At 35.2% G+C, this 27,447-nt stretch overlaps 1 protein-coding gene across 5 annotated transcripts in view; it reads left to right on the top strand.

Moving 5' to 3' along the window:
* The first annotated feature begins 14,938 nt into the window (after positions 1-14,938).
* Positions 14,939-27,447, top strand: part of KHDRBS2 (KH RNA binding domain containing, signal transduction associated 2) — a 659,289-nt gene continuing 646,780 nt past the window's right edge. For 3 of the 5 annotated variants that reach the window (XR_010134273.1, XR_008681201.1, XM_055392066.2), the window contains exon 1: positions 15,425-15,764. Coding sequence is in view for 2 of the 5 variants with exons in the window: in XM_055392066.2 (XP_055248041.1) it covers positions 15,674-15,764 (91 nt within the window). In the remaining 3 variants the exon portion in view is untranslated. Of the gene's footprint in view, positions 15,765-27,447 lie in introns of all 5 variants that reach the window. The other 2 variants (XR_008681200.2, XM_019028692.4) reach the window with 2 other exon arrangements.

The raw sequence follows: 27,447 nt of genomic DNA, 5'->3' as shown, positions 1-27,447 counted from the left end.
ATTTTTATGGCTTTATTTACAGGATGAACATACAAGAAAGAAGCAATTTTTAGTAGTAGCAAAAAAGGCCTTGGGATTTGGCAGACCTAGCTTTGAATTTTTGTTCTGCATTTTTCTAGCTATGTTACTTAATTTCTCTGACTGGAAAATGATGATGACAAGCCCTATTGCTAAGGTCCAAATTAAATAACATTGTAAATCACCAACATGGTAGAAAGCCTTCAAAAACATTGGTATTCCCCTTAAGAAAAATTAGAGAATCTACTGGCCTACATCTAGGTGGTGGCGGTTGGTTTTTGTTGTTGTTGTTGTTTTTGTTTTTTGCTCTGGAATACATAGCAACCAAAAAAGAGTAAATTGCATGTTTGCATAGCAACTTAATCTGCTTATGAGTAACATAAAGCAAACAGCAACCAAATCTACTTCTGAGTAACATAAAGGAAAAATAAACTAAGTTCAGTGAGACTTCCTAAGGTGGCTACAGGTCTTCTGGTAAAATTATAATTAACTATGAATGTTATAAGAAATTTTGCAAAGGTATTCAGTTTTGCCTGATGGACTTAGCACATATTTAAAACAAATATGAAGAATTTGGTATTTTTAATGTATATCACAAATGAAGTCTTTATTTTGCCTCAAATTGGTGCCTTTTCAATTTTTCCCTATTTACTCATGATAGCACCATCTACAAAATGATTGCTCAAGCCACATATCTTGGATTAATTTTTGATATTTTTATTTCCCTCACTCTTCTATACCCAATCTTTTGTTTAAGTCCTTTGCGCTCTACCTCCAAAATATATCTTTAATTTGTCCTCTTCTCCTTTTACCCACTATTATTATAGCACAAGCCATTGCCACCTTTCATTTGAGCTACTACATCAGTCTCCTGAATTAAGTATTACCTGCAATCATAGAAACATCCAAAATAACTATTACTTTAAAAGTTAGTTGTTTTCTCTCTAACATAAAATAAATGAAAAGTTAAGTAATCCAGAACTGGTATGGTAGTTCTATGAAGCTGTCAGAAAGAATTAAGCTAGAGCTCACTAGGTAGGTGTGATTCCCAAGCCTATGTTATAGTCTATGAAGACTGATAGAACTCCAGCTATCACAAGCAGCAGTATGGAGGAAGTAGAGCAGAAGACTCTGCTCCTCCCATTAAAGAGACCACCTATAAGTACATACGACACTTCAATTTTCAGTATATTGGCCAGAAATTAGTCATGTTTCAATTAGCTGCAAGGGAGCCTGGAAAATGCTTCTAGGTCAGTGTGACTCACTAAGAAGTGGGCTTCTGTTTTTATCTGCTTCTTGTCTACCTCTCTAAATTATGATTCAATATGCTCCTATTACACTTCAGTCATCTAAGTGTATACTAAGGTTTCTCCCTCTTTATGATCTTAGCACACACTATGTTTTCTGCCTAGGAGGTTCCAACTCCATCTCCCACCTCCCTCCCCCACTGGATAACTACTTGTCTTTCAGGTTTTGCTCTAATGCAACTTTTTCAGATAGATTGTCCCAGATAACCCAATCAAAATTGCTATCTCTCATCAACGATCTGTTTCTCTTGCTCAGGGGGCCCATTTTTATTCTTCATAAAAATCATTGTTTGTCCATTTTCTTGTTTGATTTCAGTCTATCTACTCTCTAGTCTAAAAAAAGGTCTGTGAGAGGACTGTGTTTCTTTTTTCTCAGTGTGCAAAGCCTGGTATTAGAAAGAAAAAAAAGAAAAGAAAGGAAGTAAGGGAGGGAGGAAAAAATGGAAATAAATAAAGGAAAATAGAAAATAGAAATTTATTTGAAAGCCCAGATATGTTGTTATCTTTTATAGACTGATTGTTTGGCTTTCACATGCCTTTTGGACACTTTCCATGTTCCTTGCCTCACAGTTATAGTTCAGAAAAAGATACATCTAATTCAACAAACATTTATTGAGTGAATAATTTGATCTTAAATGGAAAAACAATCAGCACTGATTTTTCAGTTCTGTTTTGCTGTTTCAAAATAATATTATAAAATCAATACCCGCAGGATTCAACTCTCCAAGTGAAAATGGAACAGGGTGAATGAAGAGTTTTAAATCATATTTAGACAATGCCTCCTAAGAAAATTGCTTGAATGCATTTTAGAATAAGGTATGTGAATAAAGGCTAACAGGCCTCTCTGCAAATACGAGCACAAAAATATAGGAATTAAATTTGTGTATTTGAAGTACATTGTCTGCTGCTATAATTGTATGTAAGAAAGTAAAATTACTTTAAAAGGCCTTTTACCTGTGTGGTAATGAGTATGAAAGTGTTCTATTACATACACAATCATTTATTTCCTCTAAAAATCAATCCAATTGGATTAAATGTTCCTGACTACCTTATGAAAGTTTTTCAATCTTAAACATCTCTCTTAAACTTGGTTTGTGTTCAACTGTCAATAGTAGTATCTTGTTTTGCCTTTCTCTGAATGGCAGTTTTACTTTCAGTAATGAATATAAGAAAATTAAAGCAATATTCATCTTGACTAGCATAAGACTATTCTCAATGCTCTTAGCCTTGCAATCTGTACTTTAATTAGTTTTATTTAAATATTTTCTTCTGTTATACTATGTTCGTGTGTCATTTTGATTTTTCTTTCTCTCTCCATTTTTTTTTTGATTTGGTTTCACTTCTTCTTTTGGTTGGCTTTGTAGGAAATATAAATTTCCCTTCATTTTACTTTCCACAGGCCATCTTAGAAACTTTAGTATCTTTTTAAAACTTATGCCAAAGAAAGCTTCATAAACATTTGTGAAACAGTGTACTGCCAATACTTTTAGCTGAGCTATATTTTATTTTTAATAAAAGCATGTATTAGTATTCATGGGAGAATATTATATATTTTGAGCTCAGTCACATTTCCATTTGTCTACTGTGTAGAAATAATTTTTCTTTTTATGTAGAACTTATCAGAAAATTTTTAAAAAGGAAAAGAGCATTTGAAAGCCATTACCCTGCCACTGGCAAATGATGCAGTGGTCATCATTATATATGAAAATTATTTTCACCTAAGTAGAAGATGATTCTTCATTGACAAATACAATAACAAGCATGCATACTTAGGCACTCCTTTACCTAAAAATATGGATGTTGTGGTAGGCAGAATAATGGCCTCCTCAAAGATATCCACATCCTAATGCTAGGAACCTGTAAACATGGAGACATTGTATTTGTGAGTTTCTTCTGGCTACCGTAAGAGATTACCACACACTTAGTAGCTCAAAACATTACTGTTGTATTATTTTATAGTTCTTGAGGTCAGAAGGTAAAAGGGGTTGGCAGAGCTGTGTCCTTTCTGAATTATCTAGGGGAAAGTTTGTTTCCTTTCCATTTTGAGTTTCTGGGGGTTGCATACATTTTTTTTGGCTGGTGGTCCCTTTCTCCTTCTTCAAAACCATCAGAATAACACCTTCAAGTCAATCTCTCTGCCCCACCACCACTGCTATCTCTCTTTCTCTCCTTGATCCTCCTGCTTCTATTTTATATGATCCTTATGATGACATTAGACCCTCACCTCTATAATCTTGAAATATTTTTTGTTTCTAAGGTCCTTTACCTAATGGTTTCTGCAAAATCCCTTTTACCATTTAAGGTAACTTGTTCACAGATTCTGTGTGTTAGAATGTGGACACTGGGGCATTATTCAGGTTACTGGAGTCACAGATAGAGTTTAGATTGTTAATCCTCTGACCTTAAAATAAAGAGATTATTCTGGATTATATAGATGACCCCAATTAAATCACAAACGTCTCTGAAATGAAAGGAGGCCAAAGAGGAAGTCAGTGTGATGCAATGTGGAAAAGGCATAACCCACTGTGTCTGGCTTTGAAGGTGAAGAAAGGGGACCACGAGCCAAGGAATGCAGACAGCCTCCAAAAGCTGAAAAGGCAGATCTCACATTACAGGAACAAAATACAGCTCTGACAACACATTGACTTTAACTCAAGGATTTCCATTTAAAACTTCTGACTTACAGAACTGAAAAATAACAATGTTTTATTGTTTTAAGATGCTAAATTTGTGGTAATCTGTCACAGCAGCAACAGAAAACTAATATGGGTACCCATTTAAAAAAAACAGCAAACTGGTTAGTGAATTATCTCATAACATTTTTCTTTCACTTAAAAAAATTTCATTCACTTAAAAAAGTCTTAAATACATAATACATCTGGTGAAATAATCCAGATCATGGGAAATGTGTGCTTACATGGAGCATAGTAAAACTATGTTTGTGGCTTCTCTTCACTATTCTTGAGACCATTTGGGTTGCTTTGGCATCTGAAAAAAATTATTGACTGATTTGTGTGTAATCACTGCCTTGCTTTTGTTAACATTCAAGGAAATCACAGTGACTACTGTGAGATGTAATACATTTTATATGTTTTCAGATACATTTAATGAGAAATTCATAATCTTTGAATTAGTATCTACAAATCCCTGGCAAGCAGAGAAAATTTCTGCTTCTATAATTCGATTTTATCCCAAAAGAGTTAAATTTAGTTAAAACAATAAACTGCAAGCCACGAAAATGTATATTTTGATTTTATATTGTACATTTTGAAATTCTTCTTGTAAAGTATAGCTTTTGTGGTATGTGACTAATACTAGTACTTAACAACAAGTCTTAGGAAGAGGATAACATGTTTTATTTTGAAGATAGATATCCACAAAGAGATGGCCTTTAAAGTAACATGGACTACAGGTAATATAAGAACTGTTTGCATTTCCCAGAAGTGCTGGGGAAATTCTCTCTGTGCTATCAGCACTAGCCTTATTTAGTTATGTTATTTTTTAACACATGTGGTTCTTAGGTGCACAGACCCTTGGGCCCAACCACCTGTTTTTGAGTATTAATTCTGTTACTTGTTAGCTTAGACACTTTGGCCAAGTTAACTTTCTCATGCATCAATTGTTTTCATTGTAAAATGAAGAGGATGGTAATAGTACGTACCTCAAAAGGAATTCAATGTAGCCTTTCTATATTTGTGGATGCCATCCTCAAACTCTCTGCGGAGAGACCCATGTCATGACAAACCGAGGGTTCTGGCTAACAACTATGCTGGAGAAGTTCGATATATCAGTCAATGCTTCAGATGACTATAATACTAGCCAAAACCTTGACTGCAACCTCATGAGAGACCCTAAACCAGAACCACCCAATTAAGTTGATTCAGATTTCTGACTATCAGAAATTGACTTATATATTAAATGTTTATCATTAAAAGCTGCTAAATGCTGTGGTTATTTGTTGAATAATAGATAACTAATGCAGTAATTAAAATATAAATATATATATAAAATATTTTCCCATCCATGGGAACTTAGGAGTTCCCATTCCAAAGGGAAAAGATGAGTATTCCAACCTAGTCACTCTGTAGAGTAAGTCTTCCTGCTCACACAGGCTTGTTTGTGTCTCTGGTATTTCTTTGGGGCTCTGCTCATGTCTGTTTCTTAGTAGGCTTAGGATCACGGTCCTAGTCATGACTTCTGCCTTCAGCATTAGATTATGATCATTTAAGTTTAGTTTGAGAGAAAGTGGACAGACGAGCCCAACAGAGTTGGATGTGAGAACTCATAATTAATAAGTGAGAAGGATAAGCATGTGTGTGTGTGTGTCTGTGTGTGTGGTAAGTGAATGCATTAAGGATTCAACATTTTGTAATGAATTGTATTATTTAACTGGCCTTCAGGGCAAAATATTTTGAGAACCTATTAATAAAACAGGAAAACTAGTTTATGTACAAACAAAACTTATAGTGTCTAATTGTGGTGAAGCCTACATAAGAAATGATTGGTTGTTGATTTGCCAAATAAATAACTTTTGATGGGTTTGGTTTCTAAGGACGTAATGTTTAATGAATGTTACGGGTGTATATTATTTGTCTACTTTCAACTTAGGGCAAATTAGGACTAATTTGAAAGTACTGATTGCCTTCTTATTTTATTTATGTTTATTTTTATTTAAATAATATAACTCATAAGAGTCTTAAATTATTGAATCCAGGATAAATATGAGATTGATTTTATTCCTTTAAATTTCAAAAATCCCTGGTTAGTTTAACAAGTTTATGCTGCCATCCTGCTGTCTTTATGTTACATAATTCAAGAAATACCTGATTTTTCCAAGATCTTTCATGCAATTAGCAAACATGGTTTTATATCATGTATGGACAGAGCTGAAGTCTTTATTCCCAGTGTGTGTGTGTCTGCGTGAGGGTTGCTTGCATGCACAAAAGCATAAATATCTCTCAACTAAGCCAATTCTGCTATATTATTAGTTAGTGACTTTGAGAAAATAATCTGAATAAAAGAAAGGGATGGCAGCTTAACCGGAAAACAAAACGAATAGAGTGAGAGACTCCTTAGCCCTAGAATCCCCTTGAATAAATAGAATAAACAAAGACGCATTATGCACATTCCCAAGCTTGAGATCCTACTGCAGCATTTTCTGCACCTAAACACTTAACAAAATTCACCTCACTTTATAAATTTTATTGAAATGTGAATTCATGTAACACAAAATTAATAGTTTTAAAGGAAAAAAAATCAGTCACATTTAGTTCATTCACAGCCATTACCTCTATCTAGTTCCCAAACATTTTATCACTCCAAAAGGAAATCCTGCATCCATTAAGCAGTCACTCCCCATTTTCTTTTTCTCCTAATCCCTGGTAACCATCAATCCACATTTTGTCTCTATACATTTACCTATTCTAAATATTTCATGTAAATTGAGTCATACAATATGTGATTTTTTGTATCTGCCTTTTTTTGCTTAGCATAGTATTTTTGAGGTTCATCGACATAGCATATACTGATATCTTATTCCTTTTTATGACTGAATAATATCTCATTGTATGGATATCCCACATTTTGTTTCTTGATCCAATGGATGATGAACATTTGGTCTATTCCCTCATTTTAGCTATAGTGCACTGTGTTGCTGTGAATATGTGAGTACCTGTATTAATTCGAGTACCAGTTTCTTTTCCTTTATATATATATACATAGGATAGGAATTGCTGGATCATATGGTAATTTTACACTTTTTGGAGAGCTACCAAACTGTGTTCCACAGCTTCTGCACCATTAGCCTCTGCATTGTACACTCCCATTGGCAAAGTATTGAGGATTCCAGTTTCTCAATATCCTTGTCAAAAATTGTTACTTTCCTTGTTTTTATAAAAATTATAGCCATTCCAGTGGATATGAACTGGTGTCTCACTATTGTTTTAATTTGCATTTCCTTAATGATTAATGATATTGAGCATCTATTCTGGATACAAGAGCTTTATCATATATTTAATCTACAAATATTTCTCCCTTTGTGTAGGTCTTTTAATTTTAATGATAATGTCGAACAAAACATTTTTAGATTAAGCTCAATTTATCTATTTTTTATTTCAATCCATGTGCTTGTGATATATCCAAGTATTCATTGCCAATCCAAGGTCATGAAGATTTACTCCTACGTTTTCTTTTAAGAGTTTTATAGTTTTATGTTTTTAGATCTTACACTTAAGTTGTGGATCCATTTTTGAGGTAATTTTTGTGTATGGTATGAAGCAGGGGCCCAGCTTCATTCTTTTGCACATAGATATCTAGTTGCCTCAGCACCATTTGTCAGAGGCTATTCTTTCCCAGTTGAATGACATTGGCATCACTGTTGAAAATTAATTGACCATGATATGGGTTTGCTTCCGGACTCTAATTTCTATTTCTTATGCCACTACCACAGTGTTTTGATTACTGTAGCTTTATAGTAAGTACTTAAGAAGTGTGAGTCCTCCAACTTTGCTCTTCATTTTCAATATTGTTTTGGCTATTTGGCGCACCTCATGACTCCACAGAAATTTGAGAATCAGCTTTTACATTTCTACAAAATGTGTTATTGGAGTATTGACAGGAATTACATGGATTCTATAGATTGGTTTAGGGAGTATTGCCATCTTAACAATATTAAGTCTTTCAATCAATAAACATGGGATGTCTTTCCATGTATTTAGGTCTTTAATTTCTTTCATCATGTTTTGTAGTTTTCAGTGTATGTCTTTCATCTTCTTGGTTAAATTTATTCCTAGGTATTTTATATGCTATTGTAAATATAATTTTTTTCTTAATTTCCTCTCCAGATTGTTCATTGCAGGTGCATAGTAACAACTGTTCTATGTGTGTTAACTTTGTGTTTGCAAATTTGTTGAATTTGTTTATTACCTCTGGTAGATTTTTGTGGATTCTTTGGGATTTTATACTTACAGGATTATGTCTCTGAATAGATAAGAGTTTTTCTTCTTCCTTTAAAATCTAGATTCCATTAATTTCTTGTTTTCTAAGTGTTCTGCCTAGTACTTCCAACATTATGTTGCATGAAGGTGGTGAAAGTAGGCAGGCTGGTCTTATTTCTGATTTTAGTGGGAAAACTATCTTGCTCTGCTGAGTACAATAATACTGGGTTTTCCATAAATGCCCTTTACCATATTGAGAAAGTTGCTATCTATTCCTAGTTTTATGTGTGTGTGTGTGTGTGTGTATATATATGTGTGTGTGTATATATATATATGTGTGTGTGTGTATATATATGTGTGTGTGTATATATATATATGTGTATATATATATGTGTATATATATATATATATATATGTATATATATATATGGGGTGACTGCTCCCAAACTTTGGTCACAATAATACAGCAGTGTTTACTGCTTCTAAACATTTGCCACAATGATAAACTTTTGTCACAATAAGACAGGAATAACTTTTGTTACTTTGCTCTATTACTTCCATTCCTCCACTTAGGTTCTGAACTAGCCAACTGAATGCATTCAAGGACATGTAGAGCACATTATGATAGAAGAAAAAAAATACACTTTGTCTATGGCAGCTAACAAACTGAATGAAAGCATTTAGAAGATACAGGGTAAAATCAGAAATGCAGGGATATCATAACACTCAAAGCCCAAGATCATATACAAGAAGCATGTAAACTATAGCTTTTGTCCCATGTTTACATCTATAATTAAAATGTAACTGTAGTTATTTCTAATTTGTTTTTTTTTTGTTTGTTTGTTTTTTTGAGATGGTGGTTTGCTCTTGTCGCCCAGGCTAGAGTGCAGTGATGTGATCTTGGCTCACTGCAACCCCCACATCCCGGGTTCTAGTGATTCTCCTGCCTCAGCCTCCCGTGTAGCTGGGATCACAGGCACCCACGACCACGCCCAGCTAATTTTTGTATTTTTAGAAGAGACAGGGTTTCACCATGTTGGCTAGGCTGGTCTTGAACTCCTGACTTCAGGTGATCCACCTGCCTCGGCCTCCCAAAGTGCCGAGATTAGAGGCATGAGCCACCGCGCCCAGTCAGAACTGTAGTTACTTCTTATATCTCTTCAAAATAAATGGTTTATTGTTTGACAAATCGATGCCATTGGGATTTTTAAAAGAAATAATTGAGCCAACACAATTATTTGTATTATCCTTTATTTGGAAAAAAGATAAATAGGTAATTTACACACGTGTGGTTGGTATTTTCAATAAGATATGTAAAGTTATGTTTTTTAAACAAAATTTGTCATTTTGTGGCCAAATTTTTTAACTCAATTCACACTATAACAAAGGTTGTATAATATAAATATGGACTTTTGAACTCCATGGCTGGCTAGTAAAATATGATACTTAAACTGAAGTGTGGATAAAATACTTTGAAGTTATTTTTGTTAATAACTAGCTAATTTTAAAATTATGTTTATATTCTGCAACAACTTCAGATTTACAAAAATGTTGCAAAAAATAATACAGAAAGTTTAAATATACCCCTTATCAAACTTCTTCAAGTGTTAATATTTTACCATACTTACTGTAAGTTGCCATTTTTTCTGTCTTTTTATGTCTCTCTCCCTCCCACCTCCTTTACGTGTATTCATAAACATTTATTTTTTTTCTTAATTATTTGAAAGTAAGTGGCTGATCTGATGCCCATTTACCCATTGAATGCTTTATCGTGTATTTCTAAAAACTCATACATTCATTTATATAATCACAATACATCAGCAAAATCAGTAAATTTAAACAACAGACCATTTTTACATTTAACAAATTATCTCACTAATTTTCTCATGAAAAATAAAAATAAAAACAAAATCTGATCTAGAATCTAATCCAATATTACACTTGTATTTGTTTTCAATGTACTGGGATAATTTTTATGATATTTATTAGTTCTATGCTGGTTGGATGGTCACAACAGTCTATCACCAAGCATCACATACAATGTCTGTGTCTTTGATTTTATTATTTTGTTTTCTTCTCTTGAAACTGATAAACTCTTAAATTTGGAACTGTATATTCTAATTTTATTATCATTCTCTTAAAATGCCTGGCAATTGCTTTGTATGAACTATTTTATACAGTAGATTTCATAATGATTGTTATATGCGTGGTAATGTCTTTAAATGTGAGAGACCAGAATGACAAAAACTTATACCAAGCAAGTGTCTGTTGTAATATAAAAACTTGAATGGGATGGTATTCTCTTAAAATACTATTTCAATATTAATAACTTTTTCAATTTTTTAATTAACCTCCAAATTAAATTGAAATTTAATCCATGCTTCCTTTTTTGTATTATTCATGATATAAAACAATTGCTTATACATCTGCCTCTCTGGCAAAAGTTTTAACGTACTTTATCATCATTTTTATTAAATCATCTCCTAGCCTTCATATTTTTATTTCATACTGAATACAACAGAGATTAGATCTTCATTTGATGTGTAAGAAAAATATATTTTACTGATGTGATTTTTACCTTAACATATTGATCTCCAGAAATAATCCATACTTGAGCTACAATTCAAGGATTTAATTTTAAGAATACAGTAAATAACTTTCACCTTGGAACAACAGCTCCATTCCCATTTCCTATAATGAAGTACTGCTCCTCAGCTGCTATGAGTGCCACCCAAAATGTGGCAGTGCAACAATTGTTCATGGAGATACAAGGACATCAACTCTGTTAGTTTTTCAAACACGGATAATTTAAACATCAGAAATAGTTTCTCTGGGCTAAGCCACATTAGAATTAAGAACAGTTTCTTCCTTGGCCTTCCTTCCTTCCTCCCACTTGGGAGGATTCAGAACAGCCGTGTTCTAACACAGTAGCAGACCCTCAACAAATGTCAATTATTTTCCTTCTGTCTCTATTCTGTTGTTCTTTATTATATATTTGTATCAGTTTAAATATAATACGCTATTAAATAACTAGAATGCTTTCTAATTAGAAAACACACACACACACACCAACTTTAAGTGGTGAATATTTATGTGGTACTATGATATATTATCATATAGCATAAATTTTATCTTTGAGCATATTACATATTAGAAATTTCTTACTACACATGCAATTACCACTAATGGTCATCAACAGAGCCAAGTCCTCATTTCCTTGTCTTTTCTTACAATCCTAAAGTATAACATAGAAGTTCTAAAAGAAACTGGAACTGATTTCACTTGTGTAGTTAGTGAAATTCAAAGAAATTAAGATATTAAAATAGCATCTTTTATATAATAAGTTCTGTTGGGCTCCACAGTAAATATAAGTGGGCCAGTCCTTTATTATAGTTTATTATACTCTGTTCTAGGCACCAAGGCATTAGATTGCTAAAAGTAACACCATCATTCTCCATTATCATTATGTAAATTATTGGGCCAGGACAATTTTGGAAACATAGGGTTCTTATTGTGAGTTGGTTTTACTGAATCCTTTGAGTAACTAGTCAAGAGTTAGTTAATCCTTGGAGTAACTTGTCAAGAGTAGCTAATGTGGTATCCATAAAGTTAATAAGAACTCTGGAAGCAACAGAAACTGTGCTCTATTTGATAATGCAGGTTGGGTATTTTTTATTAGTTTGCAAGGATTAGTCTGATTAAATGCCCTTTAGCCTGACCTTTCTTACAAGGGTGTGTGAAAATATTGAATATACAGTTTGTGCTTTAACCACAGAACATATTCTATGGTGCATGACTTATTCATCCTTCAAAACCAAATGTGGTTGGGGCAAAATTTTCTATAATATCCCATTTTAAAAATAATGTTAAAGTCACTAGAACTCCATTAAAAATGTTTTGGGGCTAGAAGTCATGTTTAAAATAAGATAAATCTTTACTTAAGTTAGGTAAATCAATTCAGTGGTGATTTAGGTTATTTATATCATTAGAAGAGGTGGGTTAACCAGCAGTTATAATTTATTCAAGGGTAGACACAAAATATTCTATATTCAACAATCATTTTTTAAAGTTTTTCTGTTTACATTTATGTTTATAAAATGTTTGCATTTTCAAGGTTTCTCTGAGAATATTAAAGGATAATGTTGTACCTGTAAAATATTTGCATGTGAAATAAATGGAGAACATGCAGTAACACAGAGCCATCTATTGAAAACACGTGGATCTGATGCTGGATGAGTGTATATGTAGGGCCCTTGGTGTTTGCCTTTATTTAGTCATATTCTGTTTAAAAATAGGCAACATTTTGTGAGATAATTCTGAAGCATATTGATTTTTAAGGGTCAATATACTTATATATCTTTATTTTACAAATGTCCATCATGTAGTAAGTACACAAACTTTTCTAAAGATTAGGTTAGAGTTTATTTTCTTTTGATTTTTTAAGTTGCATAAATATATTGCTTTGTTAGAATACATTTTAGGCATTTGATGAGGGATTACCTGAAGAACTACAAATAATAAATCTTTAGTTTTGATAATAACTAGAAAATATTAACTTGACTGTATTAACAATGACTTGAAGACATTATATAATAAAGTCAGCACTTGGACAGCTCGCTGTGGTATCTTCTTATTAATCCTGTAATCATGGAAAAGATGGCTGTGAATAATAAAGTAATTGTTGTTGCTGGACATTATAAGAGTTACTACACCTTCTTCATTCATGAAACTGGGTTTCTGCACGTCCCCATCCTCACCATATGCTTTTAATGTCTTGATATGCTGCAAAGCAAAATGTTATTGTAATTGTAAAATATTTTGTTCTAATTTACATTTATTCGAAAACATTTACAGTTTTTTGCCTGTGGTTGGCATCGTATTCACCCTTTACTACTATAGCAAATCGTAGCCACCTCTTTGAAGTTTGAAGCATATTTTCCCTTTATATCCCTGTTGCAGACCAGGTGCAGGATGCATGACCCTTCAACTACTAAACATTCTGCACACAGATAAAATAGCAAGAACTTTTTGTATATATACTCAATTCTAAATAATAGCTCCTTTGAAAGTAACATAAGAATCAGAAAGAGATTAAGAAGCACATCCAGAAAGATACCAATACTTTATGGTCCCCTATTACACTTAGAATAAAATCCAAATAATTTTCATTCATCAAATCTTGGGTGTTTGTACACATCAATCCCCCCTCCCTTATTGATTCCATTCTTTCCCATATTACAGTAGTCACATTGACCTCAGTCAATTCCAAAAGACAGCACAGTTCTTTCCACCACAGGGCTTTTTCAGGGGCAAGTTCCCCTGCTTAGAATGTCTTTCTTTGCACATTGTACTCACTTGGTTCATTCTTTTCCATGAGTTTTCACCGTAAATATCAGCTGCTTATCGAGATTGTATGTTTACCCTAGTCAAAAATAAAGAAACTAATGTCTTCCCTTGTATTCTCTTTCTTAACTCCTTGGTTCATTCTTGACCTTTATTGCAGTCAACAATTACCATTCCTCTTGTATACTTGGTTTTATTTATCTTCTCCCATTAGAAGACATCTTTGTGATGACAAGGAATGAATGTGTATGTATCTTGTTCACCAATGTTTCTCCAATTTTAAGTACTGTCCCTAGACTCTTTTCAGTATCCAATAAACATTTGTTGAATGCACACATGCACAAATAAATTAAATATTTAACACAGAGAAAGGTAGGTTGAAGCAGTATAATCTGGATATAAATGGTGCTAATATAGAATTGAATTTTAATCTCAACTTCAGCATTAACTAGACATGAGACGATTTCTCTGTTTTGCCTCAGTTTCCATATTTATACAAACAGAGAAAGTAATACTTGGCTGGCATTTTTCAGAGTGCTTCTGTGAGGACGTATTGAAATAATCAATGTGAGGCACGTTATGTTATTTAAACATTATACAAATAAAAGTCCCGAATTTATCTAAAAATTAAAAGGAAAATATTTAAATACAGTAAGATAAGTTGGAAAAATTTCAGCACATTTTATTTGTAGCAAAGTTGGCCCTCATTCTTCCACACCAAAAATAATGGGGGAGAGAAGAATCAGGAAATGACTGCTTATGAAACGAGAACCCAAGACTTGGGGAAAGATTGTTTCCTAGCGATTGAGGCATGCAAGTTACATTTTATAGCCGCATTGGTAAAAGAAGGATGGGCTTTGCCTCCACGCTTGGTGATATCATGAGGGTTTAACTTTCCTTTAAATAGAGGTGGGATAATACAAATTAGCTCAGCAACAGTACCTGGTGAAAGAGACTGGCACATCTAAAACTAGGAGAAAGGGGAAAATTAGAGCAAACGTGGTTACCTATTTTCTAGTCTCTTCTTTCTTCTACATGTCTTCCCAATTCCTTCACAAACTGTGACTAATGAATCATATTGTTTTTGGTTTTTAAATTCAGCCCCTCCCAACCTCCCTTCCACAGATAGGGTCTGGGGAAAGGAGGCACGGATAGGTTACCAGAACTAATTCAATATCCTAATGATTGTACACCTGAAGCATGTCTCTGCACAATATTTCTTCGAGCCGCTTTATTTGTTTATCAATGAACATCCTACTGCGTCCCTGAGATGTAGGTCATGGGAAATACCAGCTGCCGATCACATGCAGTCTTCATTGTATTTCCAGACCCAGCTGCGCTGCTGATTCCTGCACAACTGGAGTGCGCCTGAGCTGTGTGAGGGAAAGGAGACACCTGTGCCTTAGGGACTCAGGTGAAGTCCCATCTACCTTCCTGAGACTTTCCCTGGCGCTTTTCCACCCTCTCGGGTGGCTCACTTCTCATCTCCATCTCCCCTGTCCACTTGGACTCAGACCTCTCTCTCTTTAACCTGCGCTTTTCCCGCGCTCTCTCTCCTCTGCGCCTTAGCTGAAGACACAGAGAGCTCCACAAAACTGGGCATGCCTAATAGCCAGGGAAGGCTTGGGCTGCAAGAAGAAAGCGTTTGCACCTTCCGAGCTCCCTTCCCCTCTGCAGCTGCCTCCTGCCAGTCAGGCGACCCGACTTGGCTACCGCCCAATGAGAGCCCGCGGCCTTCGCCAGCGCCCCGCCTCTCCTGGCACCACCACCAATGAGTGGTTGGCGGAGGTGGGCCGCGCCCTGTTCCCGCCTCTCCAGTTAAGGCCGCTGGTGTGAGCCGGGGCTCGGCGCGAGCGACGGACGACGGAAGGGACGGGCAGGTGTGGGCGCGGGGCCACGCAGTCCGACGGCGGGAGTCGCAGGTGCTGGGTGCATGGGCCAGTGAGGACGCACAGAGATCCCTCGCCGCGCGGAGGAGGAGCAGCGCGGGAGCCAGGCGCTGCCCCACGACCCTGCGTCCGAGCGAGCGGAACCTCGCGCTTCGCCCGGGGACAGTCCGAAGTCCGCGCTATGGAAGAGGAGAAATATTTGCCTGAGCTGATGGCAGAGAAAGATAGCCTGGATCCATCTTTTGTGCATGCGTCGCGCCTTTTGGCAGAAGGTAGGACTTGCCCCCACAGATGGGCACAAACCGCCGGCTGTCTATCTCACCCGCGGCTTGATTAGGGGAGTGAAGTTGGGGAGGGACTCCTCTCCCCGCCTTCGCAGAAACTGTCCCCCTGAAGATGCTCGCCTTAGAGCTCGGGCGGACAGACCCCGTTCTTGGGGCGGACAGCAGTGCTCCTTCTCCACGTCTTAATTTGGAGAAGACCAAAGCTACGGAGATCTAATGGCAGTGGCGATGTGACCTGTTAGGATCATTGATAGAGAAACCATAAAGTGTAACGCGGTCTACAGGGACATTTTCACTTCGCAGAGGGAAGGGAAAGCATTTTGGAAGTAAATGGTGATCAATGTAGTGTTCTAAGAGCTTCGTAGCTACAGATCGGTATTTTTATTTTTATTTTTATTTTTTGCTGCATTTAGGAAGTGATTTTTGATACCCTTTAATCGAAGTCTATCCTATGGAAAGTGTTAGAAGTAACCTATGCATTAAACTATGCATGTTCTTATATGTATGTTAATGTGGTAAGTAGAGGCTAAAGTGCTTATACATTTATTTGAAGTGTGATGATTGGGTACTCTGTGAGATATTGGTCCCTGGGAACACTATAATTGATCAGCCGTTTTACCAAGTGTGCATTTTCTTTTGTGTACCTGTAATGTTAAAGGAGATTTCATTCCTAGAGGAACATTTATGTCTTGTTTTTTGCATTGCTTTGAAAGGTTTTTTTTTGAAAAAAGACACATGAACTTTATTAACCGAATTACTCCATTTATGTTATAATAATGCCATCTAAATACTAAAGACACCTATGGTATCTGTAGTTACTTACCCATGCCTTTTTAAAACATCTGCAGATTTTTTTAGATGAATGCCTCATTAATAATGAATTGCTTCATCATCAAATTGGTTACAATGCAGTTTTGTAGCTAAGGTTGTTATGGACTTACATACAGCAAAAAACTAAAACGGATAACTTCCTCTACCCAAGCTCCTCAGTATTAAAAGATTTTTTTCGAGACTTAGTTGTACCAAGGAAGAATAAATTCTGCTCCTCAATATATGATTTAAATAGGCATTAGCTATATTTTTAAATTTATGAATTATTATTTATATTAACAATGAAGTGTAAGGTATTTTTCTGTATTTAAATACTAAACAGGAAAAGATTTATATTCAAAACATGAAACATGTGAAATAACTAAACTGTTTTCAGGGAAAAAGCTAGTTTTATAGATAAGTGGGAAGGTGAAATACAATTATGCCTACTACTTTCTTGGTTACTGAATGAAAAAAATAGAAATTAAAGTGGAAAAGTAAAGTCAATAAAAATGAACTCTTTTTTACTTTCCCAAAAAAGACAACTACATAAAAATAATAACAAAATAATGTGTTAATAGATGTTTAAGATTGTTTGAAATGATTTAAAAGGCAAGTCTTACCAGTCTTCAGTATCTTTAATATATTTTGAATAGTCTTCAATATATTTTCCAGAAGTTTCTTTATGTAGCTTATAATATGTCTTTAAAGTGAAAAAAAAGTTACAAATTGATCATTCTCTCTGACCCGCTAATTGGAGTTCTATTTGAGACAAGTGGCTCAAAGATTAATTCATCAGTTATTAATATGAGTTATTGTACTTGAAGATGGCCAAGCTAAATAAATGCATACAAGAAACTCTTAACAGACTGCATAAGTATTTCTGTGGCTGGTAAAACAGTCAGAGAATGTACTTGGTTCCTTAACATTTTATCTTTCTTAGGAACTTGATTTCTTGATATAATACTTAGGAACATGTTCTGATGTACCTTGATGTAATTTGATTTTTTCCCAGCAGGGGGAACCATGCCCTGCTTTTGTAAAGAATTAGATTGGAAAAGCTCCTAAATAGAGAAAAGCATCTAAGTAAGAAACAAAGAGGGTACCCAAATTTCAGAGAAATCAGAATGAGGAAAAGAGAATGGAGGAGGTTATAATAATCTTGGAGTATATAAAGAGTTATGCAAAAGGATGCATAGGTTTTAGATTAGCTCTCTGTACCTGGGGCTCTTTACGTGTGCTGATTAAAGAGTGTAAGATGATTGTTCTTGGAATCTCAATAATCTTAGTGTATATTTTATGGTATAGATCTTTCATTATCTTTCCAAAGGCCAGTTGCCAAGATGTCCACGCTTAGTGTCAGATCTCTATAGAAGAGTATGGTTGAGATTATTTTATTTCTCATACCTGAGAATGCACTGATTGAAGGGAGTGGCTATAAATAAACCTGACATAGATATTCGTTTGGAAAGAAGGTGCAAAGTACATTTCAGTCAGTACTGTGCAGACAGTGTCAAGCCTGAGTGAGTAGTAAAAATGATACAGATGATTCAGTTCTTCAGAATGATTTTCCGGAAGCTAATATATATAAAGGCAGTAATATAAACCAATGAGATTTCACAATGATTTATTTTGCATTTTGATTGGTGATACAGGCAAATCAGTGCTCAACTGACAGTGCTTCATGTAGAATTGAAGGCTGTGGGGTTGAAAGTACTAGTTGGATGTTTATTTGGGGTTTTGGGGGGGGTCCATTGTAGTTTGTTTTATTTCACTTGTTTCTGCTGTGTGTTTTCAATGAGAATGATTTCAGTTGATTGTTACTCAGAAGAGATCTTGAATAATGTAGTTTGAAGTTTGATTATAATATGCTTAAATAATTAAAATAATGTTCATCCTGTGATTATAATGTTGTTTAGTTATCCACTTGTTATGGTAGGTGCTTTTGAATATGATAAAACAGCAAACTCAGGACTATCCTTAAAGTTCTACTCAGTTTCTGAATTTGGTTGCCAGATGAAATTACATAAGTTTATTTATATCTTTTCTGCTTCTGGGAAGTGCATTAAACTGTGAATCTAGATACCTAGATTTGAATTCCACTTTAACCTCAACTGAATCTGGGTAAGCTTTCTTTCCCTGGGCCCAGTTTCCTTGTCTCTCAAATTAAGGAGTTGGACTAAGTGATGTATATGTTTTTTTGCAATTCTAATTAAGTCTCAGACTACTGATGATACAACGAAGTGATGTTTGTATATTCGGAACAAAAATTCAATGGCTGCACATTTTTGAAACTTTTTTCATTCTTTCCTAGTTTAATGATTAATAATATATTTATGGCACTAAAATGTAATTTGAGGCATATACTTTATTTTGGGTACTGGGGACAGATTTATGTTCTTAAGTCTATTGAACTACTATTAATGTTTGAGGCCAAAAATGTATATACATGAAAATATTATCTGGAAACATTCTGTGTCTGCTGACAGACATAGATCTGTTCAGATTTATATATTCAATTATGGTGATTCCATACTCCTAGGAGCATTATAAATTTTTGTCCAATTAAGAGAGGTTTGGGGAAGATTTTCTAGCCTGAAATCTTTGCAAGCACTGAAAGAATCATAACCATTTTGGTTGACTCATTATATGACAATGTCAAATATTGCCAAATACTCCAGCAGTTCGAATGGTTTTCAAAAAACTGTAGGCGCTATTTTCAAACTTTAGTGAAAAGTTTGACCTGCCATCTAGACTTGGCCTTTATTTCTGCAGATATAAATGAGATCTTAAAAATATTAAGAAAAGAGGGATTAATACTTACCACAAATGCAAACTTGTGAGTTAACTACATTTAGATTATCAATAAGAACCATTTTTTAGTTAGATCGTGTTTCTTAAATATTTTTCATAAAGCTTGATAAGTTTTTTAATTAAGGAAAGTTATTAGTGTCATGTCTAAAACAGCTTCTGGTTAAAAAATAGTGTTCCTGTGACTCTTTAAAGTGACTTTTCTTTTGATTAGTGTAATCACCTTTTTCTCCCAATAGACTTGGGATAATCTTATGTTTCTTAAATACAAAACAAACATGGGCAAAAAATTAAATTCAAGTTATCTTTGATCTTCAATTAAGACAATTTATGATATAGTGGAAAATTTCTACTTTGACAAGAAAAACACTTGGGAGTGATTATTGACACTTCTACCTACTGGGAACTAAAGGATGTGTCATTTTTTTTCCACCTCTCTGATACTCAGTTTCTTCATCTATATAACAGGAAAAGTAATACCTACCAGGCAGGGTTCTTTTAAGATGAAAAAACAAAAACAAAAACAAACAAACAAACAAAAAACAACTTCTGCTTGTGATGCTTGTGATAACATAAGCCGTATTTTAAAAATTTATTTTATTTTATTTTTGAGACAGAACCTTGCGCTGTTGCCCAGGTTAGAGTGAAGTGGTGTGATTTTGGCTCACTGCAACCTCTGCCTCCTGGGTTCAAGCAGTTCTCCTGCCTCAGCCTCCCAAGTAGCTGGGATTACAGGTGCGTGCCACCACACCTGGCTAATTTTTGTATTTTTAGTAGAGACCGGATTTCACCATGTTGGCCAGGCTGGTCTCAAACTCCTAACTTTGTGATTGACCTGCCTCATCCTCCCAAAGTGCTAGGATTACAGGCGTGAGCCACTGTGCCCGGCCAATAATTTTTATGTGTATAACAAAAATATAAGCAGAAATTAAACAAATATAACATGATGATGCACCTCAATTTGAGAAAATAAGTAAAATAAACACTGCCTTACTTTAGATTACTGCTGAGTTACATTTGAACTCATAAAGCAAATTATGAAATAAATTACCTTATGAAAAGGATTACATTGAGGGTTTTAAAAATATCATGTTTAGTAAATGATCACTTGTCAGTCTTTAACCATGAGCTTGATTAGCCCTGGTCCTATTTATTTCAAGAGTAATTTCAGACCTATTCAGGCTTCCTCTTAAACCCACATGTTCTTCACTCTCAGCAGGTGATTTCATCATCGTTTTATTGGAGGAAATGGATATCTCTCTTCTGCTATTCCTCAACCTCCTACCACCTAAAAACTTCCATAGCCATCGTCATTGTCTTTCATTCCCAGAAGACCAAATGTTTCTTTTCTTCAGGGTTGACTTGCCATCCATATCCTTGACCCAAATGCTCTTCATCTCTGGACTCATTCTGTAGCTAAATCCTTTATTTGTATCTCCTACTCTTTCTCCCGATCGACTCTTTCTTTATAGCAGCTGTCAACATGATTCAATGTGAATAATTTGAAGAAATAGAATACTTCTTTCACTTGCCACAAATATTAGAAAATAATCTCTCTTGACATTTGTCCTTCCTTGTTTCCTTCAAACTTCTGATAATACTAGTATATACTAGCTGCCTCACTTTCTTAATTTACCTTTTTAGAATTATTCGGTTTGGCTTCTGTCTTCATCACTGTCCTGAAACTGATGACCCTAGTGACAGAATAATCTCATATTGCCAAATCGAGTAAATTTTTTCTGACCCCTTATCAAGTCTCTTGGCTGCACTTTCCACTGTTGACCTTCTTCTGATTTCTTTCCATCTTCCTTGTCTTCTGGGCACTATATTCTACTGGTTTTACTTCCTTTTTTGACCGTTTCTTGCCCTCATCATCCTTCATTTCCCTCCTTCCCGCACCAACACACACAATGCTGTCACAGTAATTCATTTAAAGTTAAAGTCTCACCATGTCACACTTCTTAATAATTTCCATTGCCTGCAAGACGTAGTCCATACCCCTTGACGTTCTTATAATATGCTTACCTCTCCAGAAGCATCTCTTCAGCCTTTCTGCTTAATTTCTCTCAGGTATACCAAACTGCTTATAATTCACCCTCTACACTCCCTTGACATTCCCATACCTATTCACAGAAAGCTAGATATTTTCCCCTCATTCCCATAACGAACACCTCTAGATCACTGTTCAAACTGTTATTTTAGAATGATCAGGTTGTGCCTGTCTCTCTCACTAGAGAAACAACTCCTCTCTGTCTCCTCTTGAGGAGCAGAACTAAGTCTTTTTCATCACTATATTAGCAGCACTTTTCACAGTGCCTGGTATGTGATGGTGCCAGGTAGAGGCCAAACAGGCTTTTCTCCATCAGATTTGAGAACCAGCCCCCTGTTGGCCCCTCTGCTACCTCTTCCGCATGTGAATAACACTTGCTCTTCTCTCTGTCCTCTCCTATCTCTAAGGTGTTGCACATGCTAGGACCTCACTTTAGAATGCCCTTTCTAGCTTCTCTCCATGATTATAATTTATCTTCATCCAATAAAACTGAGTACTGCTATTCCTTCTTCTAGTAAGCCTTTCATAATGGCTTCTCATCTAATTCATTATAAATTAAGTGCACTTCTGGTTTTATTTTCAACCTATCCACCACTACTACATTGCAACATGCAATTCTTTTTGATCTTGGTTGTCTTCCCCTCTAAGCTTGAGGGCCATACTATGACTTCTGTCTTTGAATTTTTAATGCTTGCCTTCAGTCTTATATGTAGAAGGCCTCAATAAATGTTTCTTAACTGAATGATGCTGACCTCATATCTTCCTTTTTCTCCTACCATGTGTTTAGAAGATATCTCCAGAAACAATTTTTCAGTAATTCTGTCACTTACAATGATAATACTAATTCAGTCATATTTTATCTTTGCATAATTCAAAACCTCAGGAGGCCACTTTGAAAGTTTCCATTTGTTTTTAAGTCAATTTTGAAAAATTATTCATATGCAGGAAGTTGGAAAGATAGTACAGGGAAGTCCTTCTTTACTCTGTGAGGTATCTGAGAATCTGCCCATTTGTTTCTTTGTTGTTTGGATTGAGGCTTTGTGTGTGTCTGCTTTTTATTTATTTTTATTTATTTATTTATTTATTTTTTGAGATGGAGTCTGGCTCTGTCACCCAGGCTGGAGTGCAGTGGCACAATCTCAGCTCGCTGCAAGCTCCGCCTCACGGGTTCAGGCCATTCTCCTGCCTCAGCCTCCTGAGTAGCTGGGACTACAGGCACCCGCCACCACGCCTGGCTAATTTTTTGTATTTTTAGTAGAGGCAGGGTTTCACCGTGTTAACCAGGATGGTCTCGATCTCCTGACCTCGTGATCCGCCCACCTCGGCCTCCCAAAGTGCTGGGATTACAGACGTGAGCCACCACACCTGGCCGTGTCTGCTTTTAATACTTCTGAGTTGCTGGCTTTTCTAGCACTCAGTCTGGCACATACGCGGCACAAAGAAAATCTAAGAAAACCATTGAAATGTCATTCCCGAATCTTGTGGTACTGAGACAATTGGCCTCCTTTTTTCCACTTTCTAGAAAAGAAAGTCTTCTTATGTTTATCTGTAATGTCCCATCCCCATTCATTTATGTGTTTTAATTTATATTTTTATGAAATTGTCTTTTGATTGACTATTAGGCCTTGTACATTAATATTAATATTTCATTAACTAGTTATATAGGAATGAGCATGACCACGATAAATTCATCTAGATAATGGACACAGTAGTATTCTCTATATTTATCTAATTTTAAGGTTTTTTATGGCCTGATACCTGAGAATGGGAACATAACTGATCATTATTCTCAGTTTCTCTTTATGTACACAGTCTATAGTGAAGCTGTTTGTTCCCACAGCAGCTGTACAAGGGGAGGAAGTGAGGTTTGGAGGTAGTTTTTAGAAACCCCTGGAAATAACTGTGTAGTATCATCAGCTTTTCTTTTGCACTTATTTGAGCACTGAATTTGATCTTTCTTTTTGGTTTGGCTATATTATGAGAAATATATCTTCTTGGAATTATATTCTGACATCAGTTTGATTTTTTAAAGCTATAAACCGTGTAATATTTAATATATTTCATACATCAAAATTTGGTACTATTCCCCACAAACTGCTGAATTCCAATAAAATAAACTGAATTTGGAAATTTTTTTAGAGGTGGAATAACCACTAATAGTTGATATTCTACATTAATGTTAGCAAATATCCATATTATATGGCTTCCTCATCTTCTCAAGTGCAGAGTTCTGTAGTGATTGCATCTTTTATTTGCCGAATACTTGTGAGGTCATGGCCAAGCATCCTCTTGCTCCATTGTTATTAACTTTTTTGGAGGAAAGAAGTCATTTTTAGCACATCCTCCATTTGACTCATGAACAGTACTTCCAAAAAGATTTTGCAGTATAGAGAGATAATAAACAATCATAAAAGCATTAGGCTATTTACCTTATATTTTAGTTATAGTTTGGAGGATTAATTCCATCAGACTAGTACTCTACTGCATTTGACTACACAATCACATATGCCCTTGAATGTGTGTTGTTAAAAACTGCATATGGGCCGGGCGCAGTGGCTCACGCTTGTAATCCCAGCACTTTGGGAGGCCGAGGCAGGTGGATCACAAGGTCAGGAGATCGAGGCCATCCTGCCTAACATGGTGAAACCCCATCTCTACTAAAAATACAAAAAAATTAGCCAGGCGTGGTGGCGGGCGCCTGTAGTCCCAGCTACTCGGGAGGCTGAGGCAGGAGAATGGTGTGAACCCGGGAGGTGGAGGTTGCAGTGAGCCGAGATCACGCCACTGCACTCCAGCTTGGGTGACAGAACGAGTCTCCGTCTCAAAAACAAAACAAAACAAAACAAAAACAACAGAAAAACCCAAAAAACTGCATATGATATGTGCTATTAATAAATGAAGTATCAAATGTTTAATTTATGGGGTTTATAATCTATAGGGGATTCAACTACATATATAGACAGATATTTATATATATACATATATGATATAAATAAGTATATGGAAGGTCTGATAGATTTTACAGAAATTTTAGAGACCACTGATATAGGAATTCAGAGAAAGTCATAACTTCTGTTGTTTATGGTAATGAGAGATTTATCATTATTACCATTATCATCATCTCAACATTTATTGTGAGTTTACTCTTTGCCAGACACTGTACTAGACGATGCATTACCACAAGTAATCTACCCACCAACCTTATTGTGTAGTTATTAGCATTAGTTTTACAAATTAAACAAATTAAGGCTTAGATAAATTAATTTATATCAGGTCTCACAGCAAAGAAATTGTAAAGTTGAAACCCAGGCCTTTTCACCTAGACGCCACGTGTAACCATTACACCACATTGTCTCCTGTGATAGAGACCCAATGTTAGGCTTTGAAAGAATGTCAGCTATTAGTATGCACATTTTATCTAGAAGATCAATGTTGTTGTTGCCATTAACTTCTAAAATATGTTTCTGAATACAAATATTGGATGAATTATTATATGGTATCATAAAATATAAGTATAGCTTATAAAAGTCAAATAAATTTATAAATGGGAGAATTTACCTTAGTATAGAATTGAATTAAGGATCATCAAGACAGCCTACTACATTTTCTGAATGACTTATATTGACTGCTTCTTAGAGAGCTTAGTGATGTGGTGGCAGAGCAGAGAGAACATTTCAGACTTCTTTGGACCCAAAAAGTGATTGGATAATTTTGTGTGGTTTGCTGAGGCATTTTTTCCCCCAAATTTTTTAGAGAACTGCTTACATTTGCTGAATTCTTCTAGAAACAAAGAACAACTGTAGGCCCTCTCTTGGGTCTTGAGGCAGTCAGGGTTTTGTTTAACATTTAGAAGTGAGCAAATTTTACATTTGATCAGAAACAGAAGACAATATAGCTTGATTTAAATGTTATCTGTATGTTCTGAGGTATTAGAATTTAATAACTTTGAAACAGATTGGCTGGTGTTATTATACTGTTATCAGAAATGCCACGATCGATGTCTGTTTCCTTTAAAACATTAAAGATTAGATTTTACTCTTCTTACAGAAAACCAGAATAAGTGTGTTTTCTCTAGAGCGTAGATATTTTTAGCAGGTTCATAGCGTTGTATGCTAGATAATGATGAGCACTGACTGCAACTCAGGAGAGGGAGCTTCTGTGATAGAAGCACAATAAAGAGGCTGAATGAGAAGAAATTTGTTTAATTTTGAGAAGAAGAAAGGGATGACTCAAGTAATGGCTGCTTTTTTTGAACATATACAGTGGCTTAGGTCTTTATATTCTGAGAGGCAGCTAATATTGTCCCTATTTTATAGGAAAAGATAGAAAGGAAGATTACAAGGTAGTACAATCAATTTGGATTTTTTAAAAAGCAGTAAGTCAGAGGTTAGGCAAATGCCCAATGAAAGTGTGAAAGTGTCAAAAAGAAGCCATTATACATTGAAACATCAAACAATATTAAAGAACATAACTTGTTTAAGGGAATAGCAAAATCTTGCTTTGATAAACTTTTAGAAGAGTGAACTAACTAGGTTACTTTGGAAATTGTTGTTTCCTTTAAAATAATTTTCTCCAGGAAATTTAAGGAATTGTTTTCTGGAATTTGATTTACATCCACCAGTACATTCATTTTATAAAAGAGCATTATAAAATGCAAACAGTAGATGAATGACTAAATAATAGAATACATTTACCATGATGTTTATTCCTGAAAATGATAAACGGAAAGACATTAGTAAGTGTAAAATTGGATTAAGAATCATCCATGTCTCCAGACAGTTTAAGTTTTTTTTCTGGCAAAAAGTAGAAGCCACTTTTTTATCCATCCAAGACCTTGTGGAAAAGGGGGCCTTTAAGGAATTGTGGGAAGATGAAAGAACATTTGGTATGCTAAGGCAGATGGCATTTTATTATGATATTGCTTTGGAATGGACTTTAGTATGATAAATGGTTATGTATTAAGCTAGTCTTCTGAAATTACCGAAAGATTGGATATTGTGTCATCTCTACATAGGGAAAATCTGTTAGAATAAAACATTGTGATAATTAAAAGCAATTTAATTAAGTCAGATAAGTATTTGGAATGAGTTTCAGTAAACCAAATGGTTTCCCTTTGAGTAAAATGAGTGGAATATATATATGTGTGTGTGTGTGTATTTGATGAGCGATATATGTATATATTGTGTTTGTTAAGCATACGTTAATTGGGATGTGTATATATTTGATGAGCGATATATGTATATATTGTGTTTGTTAAGCATACGTTAATTGGGAATCAAAGAGAAGCAGTACAGACTTGACCCAATTGGTTCTTATTGTTTGTGTTTTTCATTACTATCTGAGATTTACATTTAGTTTGAGGAGGGGGAAGGAGATACATAAAAATCTACATAATACAATGATAAGAGAAGTAGATGATGCTTTAGGAGTTTGGGGCAGGACACCTAAACAAGCCTATGGAGATGAAAGGCTTCCATAGGAAGGGACATATTAGTTGAGATTCTACAAATAAGTAGAATATGACCAGGATTCAGTGATGAAGCAGCTGTAAATTGGAGAGAATTATACATGGATATGGTAAACAACATCTCTAAAATCTGATAAGAAAGAGAATATTTATTCAAATTGGTAGAAGTTAAGCATCATTGGAGACATAGTAAAGGAGAAAGAATCAAGAAGAGTGTGTCTAGAGAGAGTGGTAGAGGCTTATCACACATACCTTGTAAAATATGTTAAGATTTTTGGATTTTATGCTACAAGCAATGGTAAGTCATTGAAAGGTATTAAAAAGGGGCAAGTGTGATGGAGTTTTATTTAAAGTATGATTTAGCTGCATTGCTGGAGACTGGATTGGATAGGTACACATGGGCAGGCCATCAGGTAGCTACAGCAACAGTTCGAGAGAGAAGTTACAGTGGCCTGGATTCAAATAACGATATCATAGACAGGGAAAAGTAGACAGATCTAGGGAGGCTGAGGCGGGCAGATCACGAGGTCAGG

The sequence above is a fragment of the Gorilla gorilla genome, chromosome 5 (assembly GCF_029281585.2).
Source record: "Gorilla gorilla gorilla isolate KB3781 chromosome 5, NHGRI_mGorGor1-v2.1_pri, whole genome shotgun sequence".
Classification (NCBI taxonomy): Eukaryota; Metazoa; Chordata; class Mammalia; order Primates; family Hominidae; genus Gorilla; species Gorilla gorilla.
Note: the sequence above shows the minus strand (reverse complement) of the source record. Positions and strands in the feature narration are given on the sequence as shown.